This window comes from Procambarus clarkii, chromosome 74 (genome assembly GCF_040958095.1).
Source record: "Procambarus clarkii isolate CNS0578487 chromosome 74, FALCON_Pclarkii_2.0, whole genome shotgun sequence".
NCBI classification, from domain to species: Eukaryota; Metazoa; Arthropoda; class Malacostraca; order Decapoda; family Cambaridae; genus Procambarus; species Procambarus clarkii.
This window is the reverse complement of record NC_091223.1, coordinates 16,335,017-16,362,866: the sequence shown is the minus strand read 5'-3', so window position 1 is coordinate 16,362,866 and position 27,850 is coordinate 16,335,017. Positions and strand designations below refer to the sequence as shown.

Here is a 27,850-nt window from a genome sequence, read left to right as displayed (position 1 = left end):
TGCAACCTGGGATTCAACTGAATCCTCTAGGGTTCCTGAGGCTTCCACTGAAGCCGAACCAGGGTTTTGGCTTTGAGTACCCAGATCATAAGGTCGAATCCTCTCTCACAGCTCGTACTGAATTTCTCAATCTCATCTACGTCATTGATGTATATAACAAAAAGGACGGCCCCAAAATAGACCCCTGTAGTACCCCACTCACCACATTTGTCGATTCTGATTCATTCTAATTTAGCATCACTGTTTCCTTTGTTTTAACTATTGAATGAGTGGAACATCATGTTGAAAGTGGTGGATGAGTTGAGCATCACATCTGAGTGTGGTGGATGATAAAACATCACGTAAGAGTGGTGGATGACTGGAACATCATGTGTGAAATTGGTGGATGAGTGGAACATCGTGTCTGAGAGTGGTGGATGAATGAAACATAGCATGTGAGTGATGGATGACTGCAACATCACATATGAGAGTAATGGATGTGTAGAATATCATGTGTAACATTGGTGGATGAGGGGAACATCGCGTCTGAGAGTGGTGGATGAGGGGAACATCACCCCCTGAGAGTGGTGGATAAGGGGAACATCTCCCCCTGAGAGTGGTGGATAAGGGGAACATTTTCCCCTGAGAGTGGTGGATAAGGGGAACATCACCCCCTGAGAGTGGTGGATAAGGGGAACATCACCCCTGAGAGTGGTGGATAAGGGGAGCATCACCCCCTGAGAGTGGTGGATAAGGGGAGCATCACGTCTGGAATGATTTCCAGGAACTGGCGGCTTTGCCGCCGGCCCAGATGCCTAGTGGTATATTTCCCGCAATAAATAATAAATCTAGATACATATTAAATAAGCAAGTAACAGATTTCTCGAACAAAAAAAATTAATTCTCGGGATTATTTGAGGCAAAATTTGCGTTTGTTTACTTGTTTTGGGAAAGTCCTAGGGTTTGTTTATTTATTTACGCGTGGGCATGCAAGTTTTTTTTATGCAGGATGACGTAGGCAGAGCGGCTGCTTCGTCCTGGAAAACGCACACTGGCAAGTCCCGTGGTCCGATCAATATCACGTTAAGAGTTGCCGATTTCCCCTCGCTGTCCCCTCGGCCAAGGGCACGATGGTCGGGGAAGAGCGAGTGCCCGCCTTGGTATTTAATCCCAGGCTTAAAAAAAAAGACGAATGAAGGTGAATTTCTTGAGTATATCATTATTTTCCTACAGTTGTGCTCTATGATGGTGCTGGAGGCTGACTGGACAAGGGCTTTGATGCGCTTAAAATTCCAGATTCCAAGTTTGCCCTCCAGGCTACACAGCAGCAGTTGCTAATGACTAATTTATAATTCAATTATGACCGCAAATGTCAACAAATTATATACATTTAGTCTATCGTATTTATTGAACCACACGTATATGACCAGTTTCCTTGCGCAGTTCAGTAATTTATCATACAAATGTGGCTGAAGGAAAGATAGAGAACATTGTGCAGCTGGCAACTCGCGTCTCCCCTCGACAGGAGGTTGTGTGATCTGGCAGTAGTGGCCGCTGAGGCCTGGACGCCTTCGGAGGGAGACGCTGCTGTCCGCGCTCTTCTGGCACTTTTGCTCACGCCGCCATACACTCAACGGTGAGACACTCCAAGAAACTACGATACACCCTTATCCTATTGTCAATACCCTTGTTGCTTCATTGGCTTATTGTTTGTATCGTTCCTGGAAACCCACATCTGCTCGAAACCTCAGAATCTGCGTGAGGGGAAGCTTATGTTTTTGATCTGAGGGGACTGTTTGTAAACAAACATGTCCTAACGAAATCTTAAAGAGGTTCCAAACATTGAAGTGCAGTCACCGTAAGAAAATGCAAAGTGTTGTGTTAGTTGATTTGTGTTAGTTAAGAATGAATAAATACCAGCAAGATTCTCGCGACCCGGAAGTCAGCGACAATACTGAAGGACCCTTACGGTGTCAGCTCTCAATGTCCTCCACGTGGCTGTTTCTGGGCGCTGACATCCAGCGTTGCTGGGCGCTGACATCCAGCGTTGCTGGGCTCTGACATCCAGCGTTGCTGGGCTCTGACATCCAGCGTTGCTGGGCTCTGACATCCAGCGTTGCTGGGCTCTGACATCCAGCGTTGCTGGACGCTGACATCCAGCGTTACTGGGCGCTGGCATCCAGCGTTACTGGACGCTGACATCCAGCGTTGCTAGATGCTATGATGCAGTAATACCGTAAAAGGTATGGTGAAAGGGGTACCAGCACCAGCAACTGCAGAGGCAAGTTGCCTCCGGAGCTGATCACTAAAAGTACTTCTGAGAGTGTCAACATGACGGGAGAGTTGTTGAAGGGGAGTCGAACCCTCCTCGGTGGCGTGTTGTGCGTGTGTGTGCACTAGGCTTAATGTATTGACTCTCCTAACGCCCGTTCTCTTCGTGAATTTAGGTCAGTTGTTTGTAAATATGATGTTATTTACTTTTTGAAGGAAAAGGCATGTTCATCTTCAACGTATGTACCTTTACCTGAATAAAAAATCTAAATCTATTGAAGATCAGAAGCAGTAAATCTTAAAACAGAGCCGGAAGTGGGAGAGTCAACACGTGGCCCGCCACCAGCTGCATGTTGGACCGGATTTAACGACTTGAATATTCAAATTCAAATTCAAATTCAAATGTTTATTCGGGTAAACGTACATACATTGAAAATGAGTTACAAACATAATGTTGGATTTATAGATAGAGCTAGTACATACAATACCTAAAGCCGCGTTTCAGCCAATGTTGTCTTTCACTTGCAGTATATACGTTAATAGTCAATTTACAGTTTTAATTAGTTTAGCTTAATAAGCTTATTTAAATCCCCCATACATAAATCCCTAGGCTATGGCAGAACTAACACATGAGCTGAACGCCCAAAACTGGATTCAGAAATTAGCCCGTAATGTTCTAAATAGGCTACGTTATTTACATTTGTGATAAGTTAGTTTCAATTTCTAATCACATTCCCGATGTAGTGATTTCATTGCAGTATTGAAAGTTGACATTACGATACTTGATCATGAGACTTGCAGGTAGTTCAAGCTTACATATAGCGTGTATTTGTGTGTACGTCTGATACCATACTACTTGTGAAGGTGGAAATGTATATGTTTATCTCTCAGAATGTTTGGTAATATGTTTATTGTTTGTGATGTGTGTCTATGTATGTATTAACACGTTGTACTGAACGGGGTGAGAATAGCTTGAGCTACCTCATCCCTTTGTGTGTATTTTACCTCAATAAACTTATTTCAATTTCAATTATAGCGTGTGCGCTTGAGATACTCTGGCTAGGATTATGGATAATGTTTTAGTTTAGCTTAGTAAGCTTACTTCCGTTTGATTCTGCAAAGCTGTTGCTCATTACGCTTGCTCTTAACGTTACAAGAGCTGCAGTAATGGTGAATCATACGGAAATAATTACTGAATAGTCCAGCTGAATACACAGTGTACTTACGTAGTTGTGCTTGCGGGAGTTGAGCTTTGGCTCTTTGGTCCCGCCTCTCAACCGTCAATCTACTGGCGTACAGGAGCCAGATGTACAGTGTTTCACTGATTAGTTGCAAAGGCAAAGATCAGCACCTCCGCTGCTCTGGTTGTGTAGTACGCCACTCAGACCACAGCTTCCTGATCTGATTCCTATTATCCCCCCCCTACCCCCTTGTACCCTGCTGCCCCTCTCTTCGTAATCTTCTATCAACCTTATCTACAAGCTCCTCACCCCCCCCCTCTCCCTCTGTAAGCCCCTCCCTATATCCTTGTATGAAGAGATAGAGGTATCCTTTTATCAGGCCCTTCGGCCCTCTCTATAAACCCCAAAGAGAGTTTATAGAGAGTTTATAGAGATGGAGCGTCCCTCAACGCTCCATCTATTCCCTGCTCCTTCGCAACGACTTTCTCACCCCCTGGCTACTCTGCTGTTTTTCCTGATCGCACTTATATGTGTCGCTTGCCTCCGGAGACTAGCATCTTTACAGCGGAACTTTATGCTATTCTCTATGCTCTTCGTCTCCTGCTTTCTCGTTGTCAGTCTTCCTTTGTGGTTGTTGTTGACTCTCGTAGTGCCCTCATGGCTCTCGGGTGCTTTAATCCAGTTCATCCGGTAGTTGTCGAGATCCAGCATTGGCTGTTTCTCGTTCACAGTAAATTTAAGTCGGTTGAGTTTTGTTGGGTTCCCAGCCATATTGGCGTGTCTTTAAATGAGCGTGCGGATGCTGCCGCTAAGGAAGCTGTCCGCTCTTGTCCCATCTCTCGTAAAGGCATTCCGTATTCCGACTTTTACCCGGTTATCCATTCCTCAGTCCTTACCCGTTGGCAGGCTTCTTGGTTGTCTGTTACTGGTAACAAGCTACGTACTCTTAAATGTTGTGTTTCCTCGTGGCCGTCCTCCTTCCACCGTAACCGACGGTGGGAAACAGCTCTAGCGAGGTTGCGTATTGGCCATACTCGCTTAACCCATGGTCACTTGATGGAGCGCCGCCCTGCTCCTTATTGTCCTAGTTGCATTGTCCCTCTTACGGTCGTGCATGTCCTTCTTGAATGTCCTGACTTCCAGGACGAGCGTGTGTCTTGCTTTCCGACCGCCCCTCGCGGTCACCTATCCCTCGATAGAATTCTTGGTGACTCGGATACTTTTGATATCGTTCGCCTTATGCGTTTTTGTTCTCGTATTGGCATCCTTGGTGATATTTAGCGCCCTCTGATTATTTTGCGTATTTGATGGTGCTACATAGCCTTCCCGGTTTGGTGCCTTCTTTTGATAATTACTTACTTACTTTCTCACCCCCTCACCAGTCCTCACCTCCCTGCAAACCAGCACCCTTCGCCCTCTGTGCAGCGCACCCACCCTCACTCTACTATGGTGGTGAGGCTGGTAGAAATGGCATTTTTACCAGCCTCACCTCCCTTTGTAACCCTATAGTAAGCGTATTAGGCGATGAAGACTTTATAAATAGCCCAACCAAATGGGCTGGACGGTAGAGCGACGGTGTCGCTTCATGCAGGTCGGCGTTCAATCCCCGACCGTCCACAAGTGATTGGGGCACCATTCCTTCCCCCCCCCCCCTCACCGTCCCATCCCAAATCCCTATCCTGTCCCCCCCTTCCCAGTGCTACATAGTCGTAATGGCCTGGCGATTTCTCTTGATAATTCCCTTCCCCTTTATAAATGGATGGTCCCTATAAAACAAATAATGATTAAATCGAATTGCATGAATGTTTAAACTGGGACGATTTGACTATGCGTTTTTGGTAAATCATTGCAAGAGCGCAACAATGCAAGACAAGGTTGCCTGCTGATGTCTCCATACCAGAATACAGTGCTACACCTTTATGGTCGCCCATCCACTTGCTGGCCAGACCCTAAGACTCATTAACCAGATATATTTTTTGTACAGATTAGGCTCCACAAAATCAAAGACGCCTGTTTAATAAACGCAAATTAAACAAAACTAATCCTATTACATTTTTATAGAATTATAATAATAATAATAAAAATAATAATTTATTTACAAAAAAGCACAATGTGTTTGCGAGATTACATAATTTTGTTGTCTGTACATTTTTTACAAAGCCACTAACACATATATAGCATTTTGGGCAGCAAAAATAATTAGTAATTAATTACCTATTGCCTAAATGACATATATATATAATATAATTATTGTAATTTAAAAAAAGTATCTGTTAATACATCATGTAAACAGTTTTCTTGTATTAGGAGAAAAGAAAGTTTGTGCGGCGCACGTCATATTTCACCCCAGTCCCCCCTCCAACACTCCCCGCTGGGAGGAAGATAAACAAACCCAACATGGACCACTAAGACCGGAAACTCTCTGGGATTTACACACCCGCCCGGCCTCCTGGGTGGTAGTGGTGGTGGTGGTGGTGGTGGTGGTGATGGTGGTCGTACTGGTGGTGGTGGTAGCAGGGTTTCATGCAGTTTTTTAACGTGTGGCAATTATGAGGAGAAAATACTAAGCCAGTATGACTATATAGCACTTGAAAGGGACCTGAGAGACTAAGAACTGGGATTCGAGGACAAGGAGTTGGGATATGAGGACAAGGAGTTGGGATATGATGCCAAGGAGCTGGGATATGAGGACAAGACGCTGGGATATGAGACCAAGGAGCTGGGATACGAGGACAAGGAGCTGGGATACGAGGACAAGGAGCTGGGATACGAGGACAAGGAGCTGGGATATGAAGGACAGGCTGAAGGAATGGAGACAAATCCACCTGCGTCATGGGGTCGAACCCTCCCCCCACCTATGACACTCCATGCAACGCTGCGCGAGGCTATCCATAAGCATCTGGCCTCCAACCTCGGACAATCACTTTTTATATATAGGTTTTTCTATCGAATATATACCAATGCGTTAGCAATGCGATGTATTAGTCAAAATCAAAACACCGTAATATTAACGTTTTCTATGCATCGGCCTCGATAGGTTAGGTGGGTTGCTTGGGTTCGTACGTTTCTGATTGCATAAAGCAGTTGCATTTTTTTACGAAATGGGAAACTTAGAATAAGTTATGATAACAGGCGGGCTGTCCGCCTTGCTGACACGTGTAATTACCTAAGTGTAGTTACAGGATGAGAGCTACGCTCGTGGTGTCCCGTCTTCCCAGCACTCTTTGTCATATAATGCTTTGAAATTACTGACGGTCTTGGCCTCCACCACCTTCTCACTTAACTTGTTCCAACCGTCTACCACTCTGTTTACAAAAGAAAACTTTCTACTGTTTTTTTCCCGTAGCAGCTGTCTAACTCCAAGGTACCTATTTACTGCTAGGTGAACAGGAGGCATGAGGGTGAAAGAAACTGCCGAATTGTTTCCGCCTCTGCCGGGAATCGAACCCGGACCCTTAGGACTATGACCCCCGGAGCACTGTCCACTCAGCCGCGAAGTCCAATGTGTGTGTGTGTGTGTGTTTACTAGTTGTGTTTTTACGGGGGTTGAGCTTTGCTCTTTCGGCCCGCTTCTCAACTGTTTACTAACTACTTTGTTTTTTTCCACACCACACACACACACACACACACACCCCAGGAAGCAGCCCGTGACAGCTGACTAACTCCCAGGTACCTATTTACTGCTAGGTAACAGGGGCACTTAGGGTGAAAGAAACTTTGCCCATTTGTTTCTGCCTCGTGCGGGAATCGAACCCGCGCAACAGAATTACGAGTCCTGCGCGCTATCCACCAGGCTACGAGGCCCCCCAACATGTGCGTGTGTGTGTGTGCGTGGTAAACCTGTGAACGTTCTTGTATACATATTTTGATTTTCGTTTGAATTTTTTGACTCGCGGGAGCCTCTCGCGTGTCAATACAAGGCAAGGAACAGTTAGTAAGGGGGAAGTGTGGGGGAGATGGAAGGGAGTGAGGGGAAGGGAGAGAGGGGAAGGGAGAGTGAGAGGGGTAACTTGCACGAATCTGGGAAACCCGTCTTCACCCTGATCAATAACGCGGACAATACTTAACGCGCCAAAAAACCGTCCTGGTGTCGCGAGACTGCTGGCCATTGGCGACAGTGGCTCCAGGAATGGGGAAAGTGCCGAGCCACCACGACTATAGAGCACTTGGAAGGGATCAGGATAAGGATTTGGGATGGGACAGGGGGGGGGGGGGGGTAAGAAAGGAATGGTGCCCAACCACTTTGGGGGACAGTCGGGAGATTGAACACCGACCTGGCATGACGAGAGACCGTCGCTCTCCCGTCCACCCCCAGCGGCTGGGGGTGGACGGGTACAAATCACATCGTACATAAGACAGTTCGTCCACGGATTTCAAGACCTCCCTAACCTAACCCAAACTTAACCCAAGCTTAACCGAAGCTGCAGGAGACTGATCCAAGGTCCTCCTCCTCCCCGAGGAGACAGTGATCCAAGGTCCTCCTCCTCCAAGAGGAGACAGTGATCCAAGGTCCTCCTCCTCCTCCTCCTCCAGGAGACAACTCCATTACTATGAAAGTCCTGAATCATGGCCCCGAGGAGAGCGCTGTGACCCTACAGCCTCCCCCGGAGTCTCCCATCACGAGTAAATATTTACTCGTCCCATAAACGTGTGGGTACAGAGGGCCGAGGCGAGGACTGTGCTTCCCTGGCGTCCAGGAGAGACACCTTTGGGTTAAGAATAGCCGCAGACTCCTCTTGTCCCACTCTCCCGGCCCACTCTAGTGCACTAATCAATGGTGACTGTTTACATTACCATGCAAATGAAGTAATTAACTGTAGAATCGGTGGTGAGGGGGAGTATATATATATAAACTTTTTGACTTGGGCAGCTGGGCTTGGTAAGTATCGACCCCCCTTGACCAGACCACACACTAGAAGGGACGACGACGTTTCGGTCCGTCCCTTCACCTTCTAGTGTGTGGTCTGGTAAACATACTTCAGACACGTTATTGTGACTCATCGCCTGCATCGACCCCATTTTCCCTATAAATCCCTCCCCCCATCCCCCACACACCTCCCCATCCTCCACACACCTCCCCATCCCCCCACACACCTCCCCATCCCCCCACACACCTATCCCCATCCCACCCAACCACCAGAGTCATAACATTCTGGCTCCCACTTTCTATTTTGGTCAGATCCAGTTTAAGTTTTTCGTTTTCACGTTTATTCCGAGGGCTGTGTTTGGGGGGGTCGCGTCCGCAAACGATTTTTCACGCCAAAATGGGCACTTATGATTGAGCTTTTTCGGTTTGTGGCCGATTCTTATATGCTCGTTTGGAGTGGGAACTCAGTCATGAAATTGTGTGTGTTACCGAATGTGACAGAAAAGGAGGAGAGCAATAATTCTAAGACGATTCTTTTTCTATACTTCTTATGTTCTTCTTGAGAAGGATATTGACGCCTCAAGTCTCCAGAGTTTATTTTACAGTTTCATTATAGCCTCACGCCGTCAACATTTCCAAAGGCACAGTTGAAGTGAATATAATTTGTTGTTGTTGTATATATATTCTATATTATAATTTGCCGCTGTTGCTGTTATTTTAGATTCAGCTACTGGGAACAAAAAGTTCCAAGTAGCACGGGCTATGGTGAGCCCGTAGTGGATTTACCTGGCACAGGAGCGGAGCTGTATGTATATAATTTGCATGAAGCAACAGAATATAATATATATATATATATATATATATATATATATATATATATATATATATATATATATATATATATATATATATATATATATATATATATATATATATGAGAGAGAGAGAGAGAGAGAGAGAGAGAGAGAGAGAGAGAGAGAGAGAGAGAGAGAGAGAGAGAGAGAGAGAGAGAGAGAGAGAGAGAGAGAGAGAGAGACAGAGAATATACACATTTATTCCATGTCCTAAAAATATAACTCCATACGGCAACTTTAACAAAGAAATACTTGGGACATCTCCGACAGATCCCGGATAATACGAGCTCGGTCTCCCAGGGTGGCCTCCCACGGCCCATGGGAGGAGGAGGAGGAGGAGGCTGCTGCACACAACCACACTACCAGGACACCTTTAGCAGTGTGACTGGGTCCGGATATGAGGGCGGGTGGGTGATAACGTGGGGGAAAACAGATGAATAACATAGTTCCCCCCTTAAAAATGAGTAGACGCATAAATAACATAGTTCCCCCTTAAAAACGAGTAGACGCATAAATAACATAGTTCCCCCTTAAAAACGAGTAGATGCATAAATAACATAGTTCCCCCTTAAAAAAAATATAACAAATTTCTCGTAGATGAGATCAAGAGATACATATTTGATAAAGACTTGGGTCTTAACAAAGCATATAGTCTGCACGCGTTAAATAAAATCGTTATTGAAATAACTTAGTGATATAATATAGAAAATCGTCTCTCTCTCTCTCCAGGATGCATTGCAACAGACTTATATGATATAATATAATAAATTGGTATAATTATAAATTGTAAAAAAATACATTTATATTCCATTTTACACATTTACAACTCCCGTACTCATTATTACCAGAACTGTAAACACGATTTTCCCCTCGTATGATTTACACGCTTTACACACACACATTTATGAGCCACAGAGCCGTTAGAAAGAATTTTTTCAGTGTCAGAGTAGTTAATAAATGGAATGCACTAGGAAGTGATGTGGTGGAGGCTGACTCCATACACAGTTTCAAATGTAGGTATGATAGAGCCCAGTAGGCTCAGGAATCTGTACACCAGTTGATTGACAGTTGAGAGGCGGGACCAAAGAGCCAAAGCTCAACCCCCGCAAGCACAATTAGGTGAGTACACAAGGACAGGCTTTATGGTCTGGTCCCCCCAGACCATAGAGTCTAGTCTCTCTTGTAAACATTTATACTTGGGAGATAGTCGGCTATTGTGGGTTGCATCTGGCAGCGGGTAGTCGGTGGTGTATGGAGGGGGGGGGGGGTATTCAGGTCCCTCCTTTGGCAAAATTTTCCTATTTCGGTGCATTTAATGGTCCAATTACCCAACTTAAGACCATTCTGTGGCCCAGTTTCCCTATTTCGAAGCACAATATGGCCCAATTTCCCTATTTCCAAGCACAATATGGCCCAATTTTCTTATTTCGAAGCACAATATGGCCCATTTTCCCTATTTCGAAGCACATTATGGCTCAATTTCCCTATTTCGAAGCACAATATGGCCCAATTTCCTTATTTCGAAGCACAATATGGGTCAATTTCCCTATTTTGGAGCCCTATATGACCAATTTGGACTGACTTCCAGGGCGAGTGTCGAGGCTACTTGAGTGACGTCATTACAGCCCGCGTGGTTGGCCGCTCAGACATAAACAGAGCAAATGGCTTCGTAGAATAGTTGAGTAACGAGAGAGAGAGAGAGAGAGAGAGAGAGAGAGAGAGAGAGAGAGAGAGAGAGAGAGAGAGAGAGAGAGAGAGAGAGAGAGAGAGAGAAGAGAGAGAGAGAGAGAGAGAGAGAGAGAGAGAGAGAGAGAGAGAGAGAGAGAGAGAGAGAGAGAGAGAGAGAGAGAGAGAGAGAGAGAGAGAGACAGAGAGAGAGAGAGAGACAGACAGACAGAGAGAGACAGACAGACAGAGAGAGAGAGAGAGAGAGAGAGAGAGAGAGAGAGAGAGAGAGAGAGAGAGAGAGAGAGAGAGAGAGAGAGAGAGAGAGAGAGAGAGACAGAGAGAGACAGAGAGAGACAGAGACAGAGACAGAGAGAGACAGAGAGAGACAGAGACAGAGAGAGACAGAGACAGAGAGAGACAGAGAGAGACAGAGACAGAGAGAGACAGAGAGAGACAGAGACAGAGACAGAGACAGAGAGAGAGAGAAAGAGAGAGAGAGAGAGAGAGAGAGAGAGAGAGAGAGAGAGAGAGAGAGAGAGAGAGAGAGAGAGAGAGAGAAGGGATGTAGACGAACGGGGTGAGAGAGGAATGGAGGGAAAGGGAGGAGAAAGAGAGATGGCAATGACCAGGGAAGAGACGGAAGAGGAAGAACATCCTGTTCCCGATATTCTTTGACGTCTTTCAACCGCTCCCTCTCTCTCTCTCTCTCCCATCTCCTCCCTCCCTCCCCACCGTCGTTTTCATTTCCCTTATTCCACTTCGACTTTTCCGGTTCCGGCAATGTTGAGGACACAACCGGTCGGCGTCCTCGACACAGCCCGCGACATCTGGGGTGTAGAAGGGGGTGTGTAGCGGGGGTGTAGGGAGGAGCAGTCACAGCCCACGACGTCTGGGGTGTAGAAGGGGGTTGTAGCTGGGGTGTAGGGAGGAGCAGCCACAGCCCACGACGTCTGGGGTGTAGTGTGATGTAGCAGAGAGCCGCCATTCCAGAGTGAGCAAGAGTGTAAGTAGCAGTATGTGTCGAGTACACAGTCACGGGAGACATCTCCCGTCACGCAGGGTGCAGTCGCACCTCCACAGATCTCCAGTATCATCTATTGATACTGGAAATGGCTCAAAAGGGCCACCACTTATGGGCTATTCATGCCCAAGCCACCTTTTGGGTGGCTTAATCTTCTCTCTCTCGAGTACACAGTCACTCGCAGGGGTGTAGCGGTGTGATACACATAGAAGGTATCCCTTCAGCACTGGGGGTACCGGCAGGAGGCAACGGGCACTCTGTAATTCGTTGAAATCTGGCCAATTCAGTGTTGCATATCTTGCAAATAGTTACGACAATGGGTGTTGTTATAAGCTTCATAGAAAACGGGCGTTATATATGTTTGGTGAAGGGTTGAAGCCTAATCACAGTCTTGGACCCCCCTTATTCTTCGGTCCATCCTGGACCCTTCTCAAGACGGCAGCAACGCTACATACCACACACGTTGGGAGTTCGTAGAATAATTGTAGCCATTTCCAGCCATTTTATTGTGTATATTTAGAATATTAAAGATATTTTATGCGGGTGTAGAATACGAGTGTGGAACACGTCATCCACTTTCACGGTTTCAACTGACACTTCTTCCCACAGGTAGTTCGCCACGGGAGAGGCCACCGGGAACCAACAGGGCGATGATACAAATAGGAAGTTTGCAAGGAGAAAATAATAATTTACTGGGGGACTAGGACCAGCCCCAGCATCACCCCCAGCAAGCAGTACACCCCAGGAAGCAGTACACCCCAGCAGGATGGTGTGGGTACAGAACACACTAATCCCCCTCCTCCTGTACCTGTCTAAACCCCGTCTCGCCTACAAGATATGTAAGTTCATCTGTAAGTTCTGTCACTTCCCTGCACACCCTATTTCAGGCAACCTGTGCTCATACAGCTTGTGTCGAGGCAGTGTCATGGGATCGAACTCTGGTCTGTGAACTCCTCAGGAACATGCGCTACCATCATGGTCCAGTTGGTAGTGCGTGTGCCTTAGGTAATCAGGAACGCGGGTTCGAGCCCAATATACTCCTTCAATATTTCTCAACAAGTTCATTATTATCTTGTTATGTCATTGTTGCTATTTCATTAGGCAGCTCCTATTGGTCCATACGAGGCAGCTCCTATTGGACCATACGAGGCGGCTCCTATTGGTCCATACGAGGCAGCTCCTATTGGTCCATACGAGGCAGCTCCTATTGGTCCATACGAGGCGGCTCCTATTGGTCCATACGAGGCAGCTCCTATTGGTCCATACGAGGCAACTCCTATTGGTCCATACGAGGCAGCTCCTATTGGTCCATACGAGGCGGCTCCTATTGGACCATACGAGGCAGCTCCTATTGGTCCATACGAGGCGGCTCCTATTGGACCATACGAGGCAGCTCCTATTGGCCCATACGAGGCAGCTCCTATTGGACCATACGAGGCAGCTCCTATTGGTCCATACGAGGCAGCTCCTATTGGACCATACGAGGCAGCTCCTATTGGTCCATACGAGGCAGCTCCTATTGGTCCATACGAGGCAGCTCCTATTGGTCCATACGAGGCAGCTCCTATTGGTCCATACGAGGCAGCTCCTATTGGTCCATACGAGGCGGCTCCTATTGGTCCATACGAGGCAGCTCCTATTGGTCCATACGAGGCAACTCCTATTGGTCCATACGAGGCGGCTCCTATTGGTCCATACGAGGCAGCTCCTATTGGTCCATACGAGGCAGCTCCTATTGGACCATACGAGGCAGCTCCTATTGGACCATACGAGGCAGCTCCTATTGGTCCATACGAGGCAACTCCTATTGGTCCATACGAGGCGGCTCCTATTGGTCCATACGAGGCAGCTCCTATTGGTCCATACGAGGCAGCTCCTATTGGACCATACGAGGCAGCTCCTATTGGACCATACGAGGCAGCTCCTATTGGACCATACGAGGCAGCTCCTATTTATATCCATCAAAACGCATTCATAAACAGGGGGTTTGGCGGCTGAATTAAAGCGCATTTGGACTTCATTTGAACAGGATCATCAGGGTGAAAGAAACTCTACCCATTTATTTCTGCCTTCTGCAGGGGGATCGAACCCGGACCCTTAGAACTACGAACACAGATCGCTGTCCACTCAGCCGTCAGGCCCTCTAACGAGATTATCATCAAATGTGTTGTAATGACTTCACAAAGAAAATATTATATATATATATTTAGTGAAATATATTAAAACATATAATTCTGTTCCTTCAGCCTAATATGGCAACAACTTCAAGCCGCGATGTCGCATGTGGATTTTACCTTCTAATGAAATATCGCATTTACGACACTTTAATGTCTATACCAATCGACAATATTGCAAATTGTTGAGTACATGACGTTGCAGCGACGGACAGCCCTGCTCCTGTGCCAGGTAAGTCCATTACGAGCTCACCATAGCCCGTGCTACTTGCCCCGCTCCTGTGCCAGGTAAGTCCACTACGGGCTCACCATAGCCCGTGCTACTTGGAACTTTTGTTCTGAGTAGCTGAATCTAAAACTCCTACTACTGCAGCGACGGTGGACTCGGCTGGCGTATGTAACGAGACCATCTGGCTGGAAGATGGTGCCAAGTCGGCCGCAATCCTCCGCCTGACAGCTAAAGACTTCTACGATTTTGCACCATTGCATTGCCAGATCACCTTCAAGGCTCCCAAACACACCTGTAAGTTGCTGTAACCTTTCCTGTATTCTGTAACCTTTCCTGTATTCTGTAACCTTTCCTGTATTCTGTGACCTTTCCTGTATTCTGTGTAGCATAAATTGGGTTGTTCCTCTTGTCGAAAACCCGGAGGTTTTAAGCCATTCCACCGTTACAGACTTGACGAGGGTTTATCAAACATTAGGCCAGATTCACGAAGCAGTTACGCAAGTGCTTACGAACCTGGGGCCACATTCACGAAGCAGTTACGCAAGTGCTTACGAACCTAGGGCCAGATTCACGAAGCATTTACGCAAGTGCTTACGAACCTGGGGCCAGATTCACGAAGCAGTTACGCAAGTGCTTACGAACCTAGGGCCAGATTCACGAAGCATTTACGCAAGTGCTTACGAACCTGGGGCCACATTCACGAAGCAGTTACGCAAGTGCTTACGAACCTGGGCCAAGATTCACGAAGCAGTTACGCAAGCGCTTACGAACCTGGGGCCAGATTCACGAAGCAGTTACGCAAGCACTTACGAACGTGTACATCTTTCCTCAATCTTTGACGGCTTTGGTTACATTTATTAAACAGTTTACAAGCGTGAAAACTTGACCAATCAACTGTTGTTATTGTTATAAACAGCCTCCTGGTGCTTCGGAGCTCATTAACTGTTTAATAATTGTAAACAAAGCCACCAAAGATGGAGATAAGATGGACAGGTTCGTAAGTGCTTGCGTAACTGCTTCGTGAATCTGGCCCCCATGTCCCCCACGCCCCTCCGCCAGATTGTTAACTGGCGGATTGTAACAGCTCCGTAGCAGCTGTCTAACTCCCAGGTACCTATTTACTGCTAGGTGAACAGGGGCATCACGCCGAAAGAAACCCTACCCATTTTTTTCTGTCTCTGTCAGGGATCGAACCCGGAACCTTATGACTACGAATACAGAGCGCTGTCTACTCAGCCGACAGGCCCATTGAGTGATTATAAAGCACATATAATTATTTTCTGTCTGTAACGATCTTTCTAGATCGATATTACCCGTCTCAAGGAGCCCTCGATATCTTCAAGATCCAGTAACAGCGGAAGTTAACTATCTAATTGCCTCGTTTAATCTATGATTGTATTTAATATTTATTAATTAGCTTTTTATCTCAACAATTTCGGCTGATTCACTTTTTTCTGTTTTTTTATAGAGCTAAAAAGTGTATACAATAGGCCTAACTGGATACAATAGGCCTAACTGGATACAATAGGCCTAACTGGATACAATAGGCCTGACTGGATACAATAGGCCTGACTGGATACAATAGGCCTGACTGGATACAATAGGCCTGACTGGATACAATAGGCCTGACTGGATACAATAGGCCTGACTGGATACAATAGGCCTGACTGGATACAATAGGCCTGACTGGATACAATAGGCCTGACTGGATACAATAGGCCTGACTGGATACAATAGGCCTGACTGGATACAATAGGCCTGACTGGATACAATAGGCCTGACTGGATACAATAGGCCTGACTGGATACAATAGGCCTGACTGGATACAATAGGCCTGACTGGATACAATAGGCCTGACTGGATACAATAGGCCTGACTGGATACAATAGGCCTGACTGGATACAATAGGCCTGACTGGATACAATAGGCTTGTATTCAGTCGTTTCGTTCATGCAGTTACTTGGTATCGTTGGTACAGTGAGGTTTCGCTCCTTGCAGGGTCGGCGTTCGATCCCCAATGGTCCAAGTGGTTGGGCATTGTTCCTTCACTCCGTCCTCATATCCCAGCTCCTTGTCCTCATATCCTAGCCTTCTTGGCCTCATATCCCAGCGCCTTGGCCTCATATCCCAGCGCCTTGGCCTCATATCCCAGCTCCTTGTCCTCATATCCTAGCCTTCTTGTCCTCATATCCCAGCTCCTTGGCCTCATATCCCAGCTCCTTGGCCTCATATCCCAGCTCCTTGTCCTCATATCCCAGCTCCTTGTCCTCATATCCTAGCCTTCTTGTCCTCATATCCCAGCTCCTTGGCCTCATATCCCAGCTCCTTGTCCTCATATCCCAGCTCCTTGGCCTCATATCCCAGCTCCTTGGCCTCATATCCCAGCTCCTTGGTCTCATATCCCAGCTCCTTGGCCTCATATCCCAGCTCCTTGGCCTCATATCCCAGCTCCTTGGCCTCATATCCCAGCTCCTTGGCCTCATATCCCAGCTCCTTGGCCTCATATCCCAGCTCCTTGGCCTCATATCCCAGCTCCTTGTCCTCATATCCCAGCTCCTTGTCCTCACATCCCAGCTCCTTGTCCTCATATCCCAGCTCCTTGTCTTCACATCCCAGCTCCTTGGCCTCATATCCCAGCTCCTTGTCCTCATATCCCAGCTCCTTGGCCTCATATCCCAGCTCCTTGACCTCACATCCCAGCTCCTTGGCCTCATATCCCAGCTCCTTGTCCTCACATCCCAGCTCCTTGTCCTCACATCCCAGCTCCTTGTCCTCACATCCCAGCTCCTTGTCCTCATATCCCAGCTCCTTGTCCTCATATCCCAGCTCCTTGACCTCATATCCCAGCTCCCTGTCCTCATATCCCAGCTCCTTGTCCTCATATCCCAGCTCCTTGACCTCATATCCCAGCTCCTTGGCCTCATATCCCAGCTCCTTGGCTTCATATCCCAGCTCCTTGGCCTCATATCCCAGCTCCTTGTCCACATACTCCTGTCCTTCCCTACCCATTTCAAGATCTTTTGGATGAAGAATCATGACTGTAAGATTAAAGGCATCTTATAAACTGTAACTCTAAGGTCGGAAAAGAAGTGAGATTTGAGTCGACACATTTTTCCCAGTTTCTATAATATTCCGGATGACCTGTGCCTCCAGAGGTCAGGAAAGGTCGATATTTTATGCGTTCTTGGTGCATTTGACGCATTTTTATAGGACGTTATTAGGCTTTTCGTATTATGCACGCATTGTAGCGCTGTTGAGTGCGTGTTTGCGGAGCTGGTGTGTGTGTGTGTGTGTGTGTGTGTGTGCACCTGGCTCTCGTGGCTAATGCGTACACCTCTCAGATGTGACCTTTGCCTTGGCAGTCTCTTGGGAGGCACTTGAGGCGATTGTTGGAGACTCTTGGTGGTGGCGTCAGGGCACACTGCTCTGAAACACGCACACGCACACGCACACACACACACACACACGTACACGCGCACACACGCACACACACAAAGACCAAAGAGCCAGAGCTCAACCCCCTCAAGCACAATTACGTAAGTACACACACACACACACACACACACTTACAAGCTGGTTCCTCTCCTTTCCAGAGCGCCCAACCACTTGGGCTGGACGGTAGAGCGACGGTCTTCCTTCATGCAGGTCGGCGTTCAATCCCCTCCCCCTCGTCCCATCCCAAATCTTTTTCCTGAACCCCTTCCAAGTGCTATATAGTCGTAATGACTTGGCCCTTTCCCCTGATAGTTTCCTTCCCTCCCTTCTAGAGCACATCAAGCTATAACGCACCATTCCACTCTTCCCACCGCCCCTCCCCCCCCCCCTCCCAGGCTTGTCGCCCCAACCACCACGCCTCCTCACCAATGTTTCCCAAACTTCACCACCTGTAAAAAAAGGCGCCAAAAACGCGCCCTTGTCCTCCGTGGTGTACGACCTCCGACTCGAGTAGGGTCTAAAACCTGTACCGGCATGCTCATTATGACGTCGCAGTGACCTGATACAACGTCATGCACGCCAGATATAAAACCCATTTCATCTTTTATTTGCGTTAGGTTAGATTGGGTCAGCTTTGGGATAGATTAGGTTGGATTAGGTTTGTTTCTAGACTAGCGACGTCGTAGAGGGATTACACACTCTCCTCAGGTCTTGGACCCCACTCGGGTCGTGGGAGCTGCTCAGAGAACAACAACGAAATGTCAGAAACAGAGGGAGCAGTGTTGCCATCTCCAGCGTGGAGAGGTCGGCTTTAAAAATATTAATGTGTCCCAGGCCGCTCCTGCTGACACGTTGGTAATAGTTACATCACTGACAATATTGGAGGGAGAGGGGGGAGGAGAGAGGAGGGGATTGTAGTGATATCTAGGGTGAATGTGGGGTACAAGGAAGGGGGCGGAGGGAAGGGTGTTCCAGAGAAGGGTTTAACTGGAGAATGGAACAGAGAAACACTCGTGAATACAAAATAACCTACACCATTTGCTGTACCACCACACCCACCACCATCACCAGCTGTGGGATTGGGGCCACCAGCTGTGGGATCGGGGGCCACCAGCCGTGGGATTGGGGGCCACCAGCTGTGGGATCGGGGGCCACCAGTTGTGGGATTGGGGGCCACCAGCTGTGGGATTGGGGGCCACCAGCTGTGGGATTGGGGGCGTGCCATCTTGGACTAATCTTACGGTATCTCTTTTCCAGGGTCTGGGCTGACAGGAGTGCTGGAAGAGGTTGACCTTAGACGCTACGAGGACACGACAGGTCACCACTTGGCCCAGAATGAGTGCCTCGACTACATCATGGTAGGTCCTTCCTCTTATTCAACTTCCTCACTATCCCTTCTTCATCTCCTCCCTTCTCCGCTTCTCCTGTTCTCTTCGCCTCCTTTCTACTGTCCTCCCTCTCATAATATTCCATTCTTTATGTTCACAAACATCAATTTCATACATTTACAGTGTTGCTGTTATATGATGATGATATATGATGATTTTCCGCCAGAAAATGGAGAAACAGCGACGTTTCGGTCGATCCTGGACCATTATATCAAGTCTTGTAACTTGATAATGGTCATTATATCTTCAGCCACGTCATCGTCAATCTGACGATGATGTGCAATAATACTGCAGACGATGTAGGTCCAGCAGCTGGCACAAAGTCCAATATTGCAGGTGGTCACGTCTATTGACAGATGGTGTGTGTATGTGTGCATATATACTAGTTACTTGTGACAGATGATAATAGATGGCGACGTTTCAGGTGGTGTCGGACACCCGGACGCCCCAGGAGAGGCAGTGCGGGTCCTGGGCCGTGACGGGACAGGAGCAGTTGACCCACTTGGGTTATCGGAGGTCACTGGTCGGCTACTGTCCCCTCCCGCTAACCAATGACCCCCGAGTCATCAGGTGTGGGGTGAGTATAGTGACCTATAGTCTTATAGGTACTCATGGGGTGGGTATATACGAGACAAATTTACTCATAAAGGGTCACGGGAGACATCTCCCGTCACGCAGGGTGCAGTCGCACCTCCTCAGATCTCCAGTACCATCTATTGATACTGGTAATGGCTCAAAAGGGCCACCACTTACGGGCTATTCATGCCCGTGCCACCTTTCGGGTGGCTTAATCTTCTCTCTCTCTCTCTCTCTCTCTCTGGAGGCTCATGACGGGAGACATCTCCCGTCCACGAGGCTCACCATAGCCCGTGCTACTTGCCCCGCTCCTGTGCCAGGCAAGTTACGGGCTCACCATAGCCCGTGCTACTTAGAACTTGTTCCGAGTAGCTGAATCTATAACAACAACAACAACTGGAGGCTCATATCTAAGGCTGATTCGTGGGTAAATTACTCACTGAGAATGTTGAAGGTTTTTTTTTCTTATCCGGAATAGCTTATAGTTCAGAGTTTGAGATCCTCTGTCATGTACTCACCTAGATGTAGCCGTAAGCACGAGGGTTGACAGGTGACGGTGTTTACAGATGACAGAACTGACGGTGGAGGTTTCCGTGGGCCAACAGGACAACCACTACCTCTGGCGGGACACGCACTGGCGCCCTCACAGAGGCTTCACCTTCGTCGTCACCGCCTACAGGTACTCGTGTAAGTCAACATCCTTGGCTCACCGCCCGGGTTCCATCCTCAGGGGAGGTTATCTTGAGGTTATCTTGAGATGATTTCGGGGCTTTAGTGTCCCCGCGGCCCGGTCCTCGACCAGGCCTCTACCCCCAGGAAGCAGCCCGTGACACCTGACTAACACCCAGGTACCTATTTTACTGCTAGGTAACGCCTAGGGGAGGCGACAGAAACGGTTTAGAATGTTTCCTTTCACGTGATGCTCCCAGTTCACCAAGCAGTAAAATAGGTACCAGGGAGTTAGACAGCTGTTGTGGGTTGCATTTAGAGGAAGGGCAGTAGTTGCCCAATGGGAGATCTCAATAGGCCTAAATATAGACTTTCTTCTATGTTTCAGGGTAGTTATTTTGTTCATGAATGGTATACCGTCTTCGTAAATAACAAGACCTTAGACTGGCGTTACCGCATGCCTGAACATATATTTATACGCAAGAAAGAGGAATACAAAGTTATTGTATTCAGTAAGGGCTACAAGCAGCTAGGTTGACAGTGGGAATACAAGAACCAGCATTAATATATCTCTCTGCTCCTATTCCCCTCTCTGTGGTCGTATGCGTCGCTATCTGCGTCACCGCCTGCGTCACCGCCTGCGTCGCCATCTGCGTCGCCGCCTGCAGACCACGAGAGTGGATGCGACGCTGGGTTCCGCTCCTGCGGTACGACTGACCGACGCAGCAAGCACCACTGCGTCCACCAGTCGCTGTGGTGCGATCACCACATCAACTGCGGACAGCCACACAACTACGACGAGCTCTCCTGCCTTGATGATGGTGAGCACAGAGGGCATTAACCACTGGCGCGTGTTCTTTTGAGTTTCCCCTTTCACCGATTCATTTTCTATGAATCGTTTAATATTGTTATTTTTGGTTTTCTGTTGACAAATATTAAGGGGGACTAGTGAGAGGACAGTTACCGGCTTTAGTTAGGGAATGCGTGTTCCTTTGAGTATCCCCTTTCGCTGATTCATTTTCTATGAATCAGTTTAATATTGTTATCTTTTGGTTTTCTGTTGACTGAAATGTTGGGGGGGACTAGTGAGGGGACAGTTACCGGATTTAGTTAGGGAACGCGTGTTCTTTTGAGTCTCCCCTTTCGCTGATTCATTTTCTATGAATCGATTTAATATTTTTGGTTTTCTGTTGACAGAAATGTTGGGGGGACTAGTGATGGTTATCGTGGGTCCGTGGATTGGGGCGTTCCTGCTGCTGGTGGTGGTGCTGGGCGGGGTGTTGTACTGGCGCAGAGGCCGAACTCCAGCACGCAGGGAACACCCGCCTCCCCAGGAACTCAACTCCTACGCTGAGTCCTACGAGGTCTCCTCCACCCTCTCTTCTGCCCACCATATGGCTATTCAGGTACGCTCGACTGTGCGGGAATGGAAGGAAAGAGAAAGAAAGAAAGAGAAAGAGAAAGAGAAAGAGAAAGAGAAAGAGAGAGAGAGAGCGAGAGAGAGTGAGTTATCTGAGGAAGTAGTTTGTTATAGTTCTGATAGCAGATTTTTGCAGAGTGATGATGGGCTTGTGGTAATTTGCAGTGGTTGAACCCCATACACAGACAGCGTATGTAAGATAGGGATAGATTAGCGCCTAGTGTAAAGAGAAGATAGGGATAGATTAGCGCCTAGTGTAAAGAGAGGAAAGCAGAGTGGGGGAACATAATATCTGATTTTATTCCAAGAAGAACTTTCTCTCATTTGCATAGCTAACGTAAACATTGTAGCATTGTACACCTTTCAGGTTCGTGTGGTGTGTAACTCTGGCCAGGGAATCTACACCCAGCGCACACACCCGTGGCAGGCGGCTGACCTCCCCCCGTCCTACGACTCCCTATTCCCCCAGGGGCTTCCCTCCCCTAAGTTCTCCACCACCACCTCCACCGCCACCACCCCCGCCACCAACTCCGCCGCCAGCTTCGACATCACCACCACCTCCCTCCTGAGCCTCGGCTCCAACACCAACGCTTCTCCCGTCACCTCGGCTTTCTTCTCCAACACCACGCAGACCTCCAACATCGTCATCCCCATCAACGCCATCTGCAGCACGCTAGGTGCCACGTCGGAGGTGTCGACGCCCTCCTGCGCCACCACCACCTTCACCACCGCGCCAGTTTACAGCAGCGCAGCAACCGGCGTCTCCCCCAGCTCCTCCAACACTCCCAAGACAGCCTCCACCAGTGCTGCTTCATCGTCAACAGCTCCGCCGGCAACATTACCTCCCCCATTTGACCTCATACCCCCGCTTGTAGTGCCAGAGGACACTAATATGACACCCAGTCACGCTGTCAACAGCACTCCCAGTCACGCTGTCAACAGCACTCCCAGTCACGCTGTCAACAGCACACCCAGTCACGCTGTCAACAGCACACCCAGTCACGCTGTCAACAGCACTCCCAGTCACGCTGTCAACAGCACTCCCAGTCACGCTGTCAACAGCACTCCCAGTCACGCTGTCAACAGCACATGCAGTCATTCGGGCAGTAGCTCACCCTATCGCGCCGTCAGCCTCACAGCGCCGTCAAACGCAACAGCATCAGCAACAGAGCTGCAGCCGCCATTATCTGACAGCCTTGAAAGCGAACCCTGTGAGGCGTCACGCACCCACAGAGTTGAACCCCTGACGCCAGGCGACGAAGATAAGGACACTACCTCTCAAGGAAGAAGAAGCACTGCATCTCCACCTAACGGATCACCTGAAGCGGACGAGATACCAGGAGCTACAGAAGACATTGAATGCTTGCAAGATGCATTTGCAAGACCGGATATTCCCGTGGACACGGGGCAGGCTAGTGCAGGCTCAGACACCTGCACTGCGTCTGAAGAAAGCATCACGGTAGGGAGTAGTGTGCAAGATGGCGTGTCTAAGATCCCTGCAGACGACACGGGGTTAGAAACAGCTATAATCTCGTTCACAGCTAGCGGCCCCACGGTGGAAATGGGTGAGACTGAAGGGACAATGACAGCCCAACTAGAAATTCTTGCAGAGACAATTAGTGATCCAAAGTAGGAACTGCTGTCTCTTGTGATTACACATACACACATACACACACACACACACACACACACACACACACACACACACACACACACACACACACACACACACACACACACACAAAGGTACAAAACACACAAGCTACAAAAAATATATATACATATACGTATATTCAAAACTATGTACTCAAAACTTCAAGCCACTCTCACATAACACATACACACACATCGACTCGCTAAGCCACCCACAGCCACTCCACAGCCACTCCACAGCCACCCCACAGCCACTCCACAGCCACTCCACAGCCACCCACAGCCACCCCACAGCGACTCCACAGCCACCCACAGCCACTCCACAGCCACCCACAGCCACCCCACAGCCACTCCACAGCCACTCCACAGCCACTCCACAGCCACTCCACAGCCACCCACAGCCACCCACAGCCACCCATCTCACTGATACACATCAATAAAGCTTATCAGCAGTGTTAATATAAGCGGAAGTAGTGATTACAAAAATATGTATTATGTATATATATATAAATATATATATGCATATATACATATACATATACATCATTATACATACATATATATACCACATTATATGTATAAACATATATTTTTCTTCTAAAATTTGTGATATACTGGTAACTACACGCATACCAGTACTTGATACAATATAACCATATATGCTTATAAGAGAGAGAGAGAGAGAGAGAGAGAGAGAGAGAGAGAGAGAGAGAGAGAGAGAGAGAGAGAGAGAGAGAGAGAGAGAGAGAGAGAGAGAGAGAGAGATAACCCAGACTTCTTAGTGTTAAAAGATATTTTTGGCTGCCTTGATGCGTTTGGTTAGTTGTCTTTGACCTAATAAAATAATATATTGGTTTGAGAATTGTTAGTAATCCCAAGCTATAGTTAGAGAGACAATAATGGTAATCTGGTAATTAACCACACCACCCTTACGAAATATCTCTCGTCTAATTCGACTTATCCAAACAACGGAACGTCGTCTCTGGCTCGGGTATATGTATTTACCTGAGAGCCACTAACACTAGTGGTCTCGACGAGGACAGAAAGCCGGTGGCTTGTCGAAGGTCCGCGGTGTAGTGGTAAGACACTCGCCTGGCGTTCCGCGAGCGCTATGTCATGGGTTCGTATCCTGGCCGGGGAGGATTTACTGGGCGCAATTCCTTAACTGTAGCCTCTGTTTAACGCAACAGTAAAATGTGTACTTGGTTGTAACAACGATTCTTCGCGGCGGGGATCGTATTCCAGGGACCTGCCCGAAACGCTACGCGTACTAGTGGCTCTACAAGAATGTAACAACTCTTGTATATATCTCAAAAAAAAACTTTGAAGGTAATTGCTTCTCTACTAGTGGCTAAAGGTCACGTAACCAGGACAGTTACAGACGTATGAATGTTGATAGTAGTTTGAGGAATGATTATTAAACAGGGTAGTAGAGTAGAGCAGTGGGGTAGAGTGGTAGAACAGTGGGGTAGAGTGGTAGAACAGTTGGGTAGAGTGGTAGAACAGCGTGGTAGAGTGGTAGAACAGTGGGGTAGAGTGGTAGAACAGTGTGGTAGAGTGGTAGAACAGTGGGGTAGAGTGGTAGAACAGTGGTAGAGTGGTAGAACAGTGTGGTAGAGTGGTAGAACAGTGTGGTAGAGTGGTAGAACAGTGTGGTAGAGTGGTAGAACAGTGGTAGAGTGGTGAATGGCAGGAGCTCAGTAATCTACTCTTCACTGACCTTGACTAGTCAACGTTTCCGTTAACGCAACAACTTTCGTTTAATTATTTTCACCTCTGTCTGTCATCTGTATATACTGTAGTTATCTCCTGTTTGCTTTTATCTGTGTGTGTGTGTGTGTATACTCTCCTAGTTGTGCTGGCGGGGGTTGAGCTATAGCTCTTTGGTCCCGCCTGTCAACCGTCAATCAACTGGTGTACAGGTTCCTGAGCTTGTCGAGCTCCATCATATCTACATTTGAAACTGTGTATGGAGTCAGCCTCCACCACATCACTTGACGGCTGTGTGTGTGTGTGTGTGTGTGTGTGTGTGTGTGTGTGTGTGTGTGTGTGTGTGTGTGTGTGTGTGTGTGTGTGTGTGTGTGTACCTTTCTCTCTATTTCTGTCTCTCCCCCCCCCGCGCCCTCGTATCATTCCAGCGACCACCCCCCATCTCTACGGCTTCCGCTCAAGCGAGATACGAACCTGGGTTAGCTAGCTTACGCACCTCTTGGCGTACAGAGCGCCGGCTGCTTTGGGGGGATCGAATCTCACTTTACACAGGTTCGAATCTGACTTCACAAAAGTTTGAAACTGATTGCACAATGGCGATATTCTAAGCTTTATTATCACACTGACAGCTGCGAGATGGCAAAACGATCAGGGAAAGAGAAGGTCCGCAAAATAACAATTCACTTAGGGTATATTACACTAACAGTAGAAGTCTAAGAAATAAAATTAACGAATTAAATGCTCTTGTCTGCACAGAAAAAATAGATATTATTGCACTTACCGAAACGTGGATGAATGTAGAAAATAGAGAACTATTAGCTGAATATCAAATATATGGATTTAAACTATTTCACACAGATAGATATATTAGACGAGGAGGTGGAGTAGCCATATATGTTAGGGACAATTTGAAATGTAGTCTCAAAGAGGGAATCAAAACAGAGCCACACACAGAAACTATTTGGATTGAATTAAACGAAAAAGCTAATAATATTATAATAGGAGTAATATATAGGCCACCAAATTTAGACAGAATGGAAGCAAAGCATCTATGGGATGAAATATCTAGAGCATCTAGATCTAACAGTATTTATGTCATGGGTGACTTTAATTTTAGCGGAATAAACTGGTTGAATAAAACAGGGAATAGTGAAGCAGAAGATTTTCTAGAATTAATTGACGATTGCTTTCTTACGCAACACATTAAGGAACCAACACGGGAAAATAATATTTTAGATTTAGTGTTAACTAACAGGGAAACGCAAATTAATGACATCGAAATAGGGAGTGAGCTAGGGAGCAGTGATCACAAAGAAATCAGATTTAGCATAGAATGGAATAGACCAGTAGGAGAAAATTCTGTTAAAGTGCCAGATTTTCGAAAAGCTGATTTTAATAGCCTAAGAAATTTTTTGGGTCAAATTGATTGGAAAGGCTTGGGTATGGGGTGTGGGCCGGTCTTGGAGCGAGACATGAACCCAGCGATAGGTGACTTAAATGGGGATTTCGATGTGGATTCAATATATAACTTATTTAAGAATATTCTAAACAAAGCACAGGAACGTAGTATACCATACAAATTGAATAGATCGTATACTAATGACCCAAAGTGGATAACAAAGAATTTGAAGAACCTTATAGGTAAAAAGAGAGCTTGGTACAAAAGGATTAAAAATGGGGAGGTCACTTTAGAACAGGAATTCGTACAACTGGTTAGAAATGTTAAAAAAGAGATAAGGAAAGCAAAAAGAAACTATGAAGTTCGCATAGCAGGGCAAGCAAAGACAAATCCTAAAGGGTTTTTTCAGTTATATCGTACTAAGACTAGGGAAAGGATAGGTCCATTAAAAACTGAGACAGGTCAAATAACAGATAGTGATGAAGAGATGAGTAGTATTTTTAATAAATATTTTGTATCTGTATTTACTAAAGAGGAACTTAACAATATGCCTTCAGCCGAACAAGTCTATGTGGGTGGGGACGAGGACAGGTTGACGAGTTTAGCAGTTACCAGAGAGGATGTTCTTAAACAAATAGTAAAACTCAAACCAAACAAATCCCCAGGGCCGGATGAAGTGTTTGCTAGGGTGCTTAAAGAATGCAAAGAGGAGCTTTGTGACCCACTGTCAACCATATTTAATAAATCAATAGAGTCAGGCAGAGTGCCAGAGTTTTGGAAAGTTGCTAATGTGATACCAGTTTTTAAGAAAGGAGATAGATCACTTGCGTCTAACTATCGACCAATTAGCCTAACGTCTATTGTGGGAAAGTTACTCGAATCTATAATAGCAAATAAAATTCGTCTTCATCTTGAAAAACATAAATTAATAATTGAGTCGCAACATGGTTTTATAAATGGCCGTTCATGTTTAACAAATTTGTTATCTTTTTATTCTAGCATTGTTGAGGCAGTTGATAGTGGTAAGGATTGCGATGTTGTATACCTTGACTTTAGCAAAGCTTTTGATACAGTGCCACATGAAAGACTGATTAAAAAGATAGAGTCTCATGGTATTGGGGGTGCTATATTAAGCTGGATTAGGGCATGGCTATACCAAAGGAAACAGAGAGTTAGTATAAATGGAATCAAGTCAGAGTGGGAAAATGTTGTAAGTGGAGTGCCTCAAGGCTCTGTCCTGGGACCTCTGTTGTTTATAATATATATAAATGATTTAGATTCAGGTTTGAGTAGCAACATTTGCAAATTTGCCGATGATACGAAAATCGGTAGGGAAATTAATTCGGAGGAGGACTC

At 46.9% G+C, this 27,850-nt stretch overlaps 1 protein-coding gene across 2 annotated transcripts; it reads left to right on the top strand.

Annotated features, from left to right (window-relative positions):
- Positions 1-1,524: 1,524 nt before the first annotated feature.
- On the top strand, positions 1,525-23,485 carry LOC123767370 (uncharacterized). 2 transcript variants are annotated; one of them, XM_045757024.2, is made up of 9 exons: positions 1,525-1,615; positions 12,455-12,680; positions 14,389-14,538; positions 18,937-19,037; positions 19,492-19,644; positions 20,210-20,330; positions 20,981-21,133; positions 21,510-21,718; positions 22,100-23,485. In XM_045757024.2, exons 2-9 carry the CDS (start codon positions 12,608-12,610, stop codon positions 23,363-23,365), a joined length of 2,226 nt encoding a protein of 741 aa, XP_045612980.2. In that variant the 5' UTR covers positions 1,525-1,615; positions 12,455-12,607; the 3' UTR covers positions 23,366-23,485. The 2 variants fall into 2 exon arrangements, with proteins under 2 accessions (XP_045612980.2, XP_045612979.2); XM_045757023.2 differs by having other exon boundaries at positions 12,451-12,680.
- The last annotated feature ends 4,365 nt before the right edge of the window (positions 23,486-27,850 follow it).

Excerpts from the sequence above, each read along its gene's own strand:
- LOC123767370 (XM_045757024.2), top strand. The coding sequence starts at position 12,608 with ATGGTGTGGGTACAGAACACACTAATCCCCCTCCTCCTGTACCTGTCT. Across the intron at positions 19,038-19,491 it reads AGTGCCTCGACTACATCATG|GTGGTGTCGGACACCCGGAC; the intron begins GTAGGTCCTTCC and ends GCGACGTTTCAG. Across the intron at positions 21,134-21,509 it reads GCTCTCCTGCCTTGATGATG|AAATGTTGGGGGGACTAGTG; the intron begins GTGAGCACAGAG and ends TTCTGTTGACAG.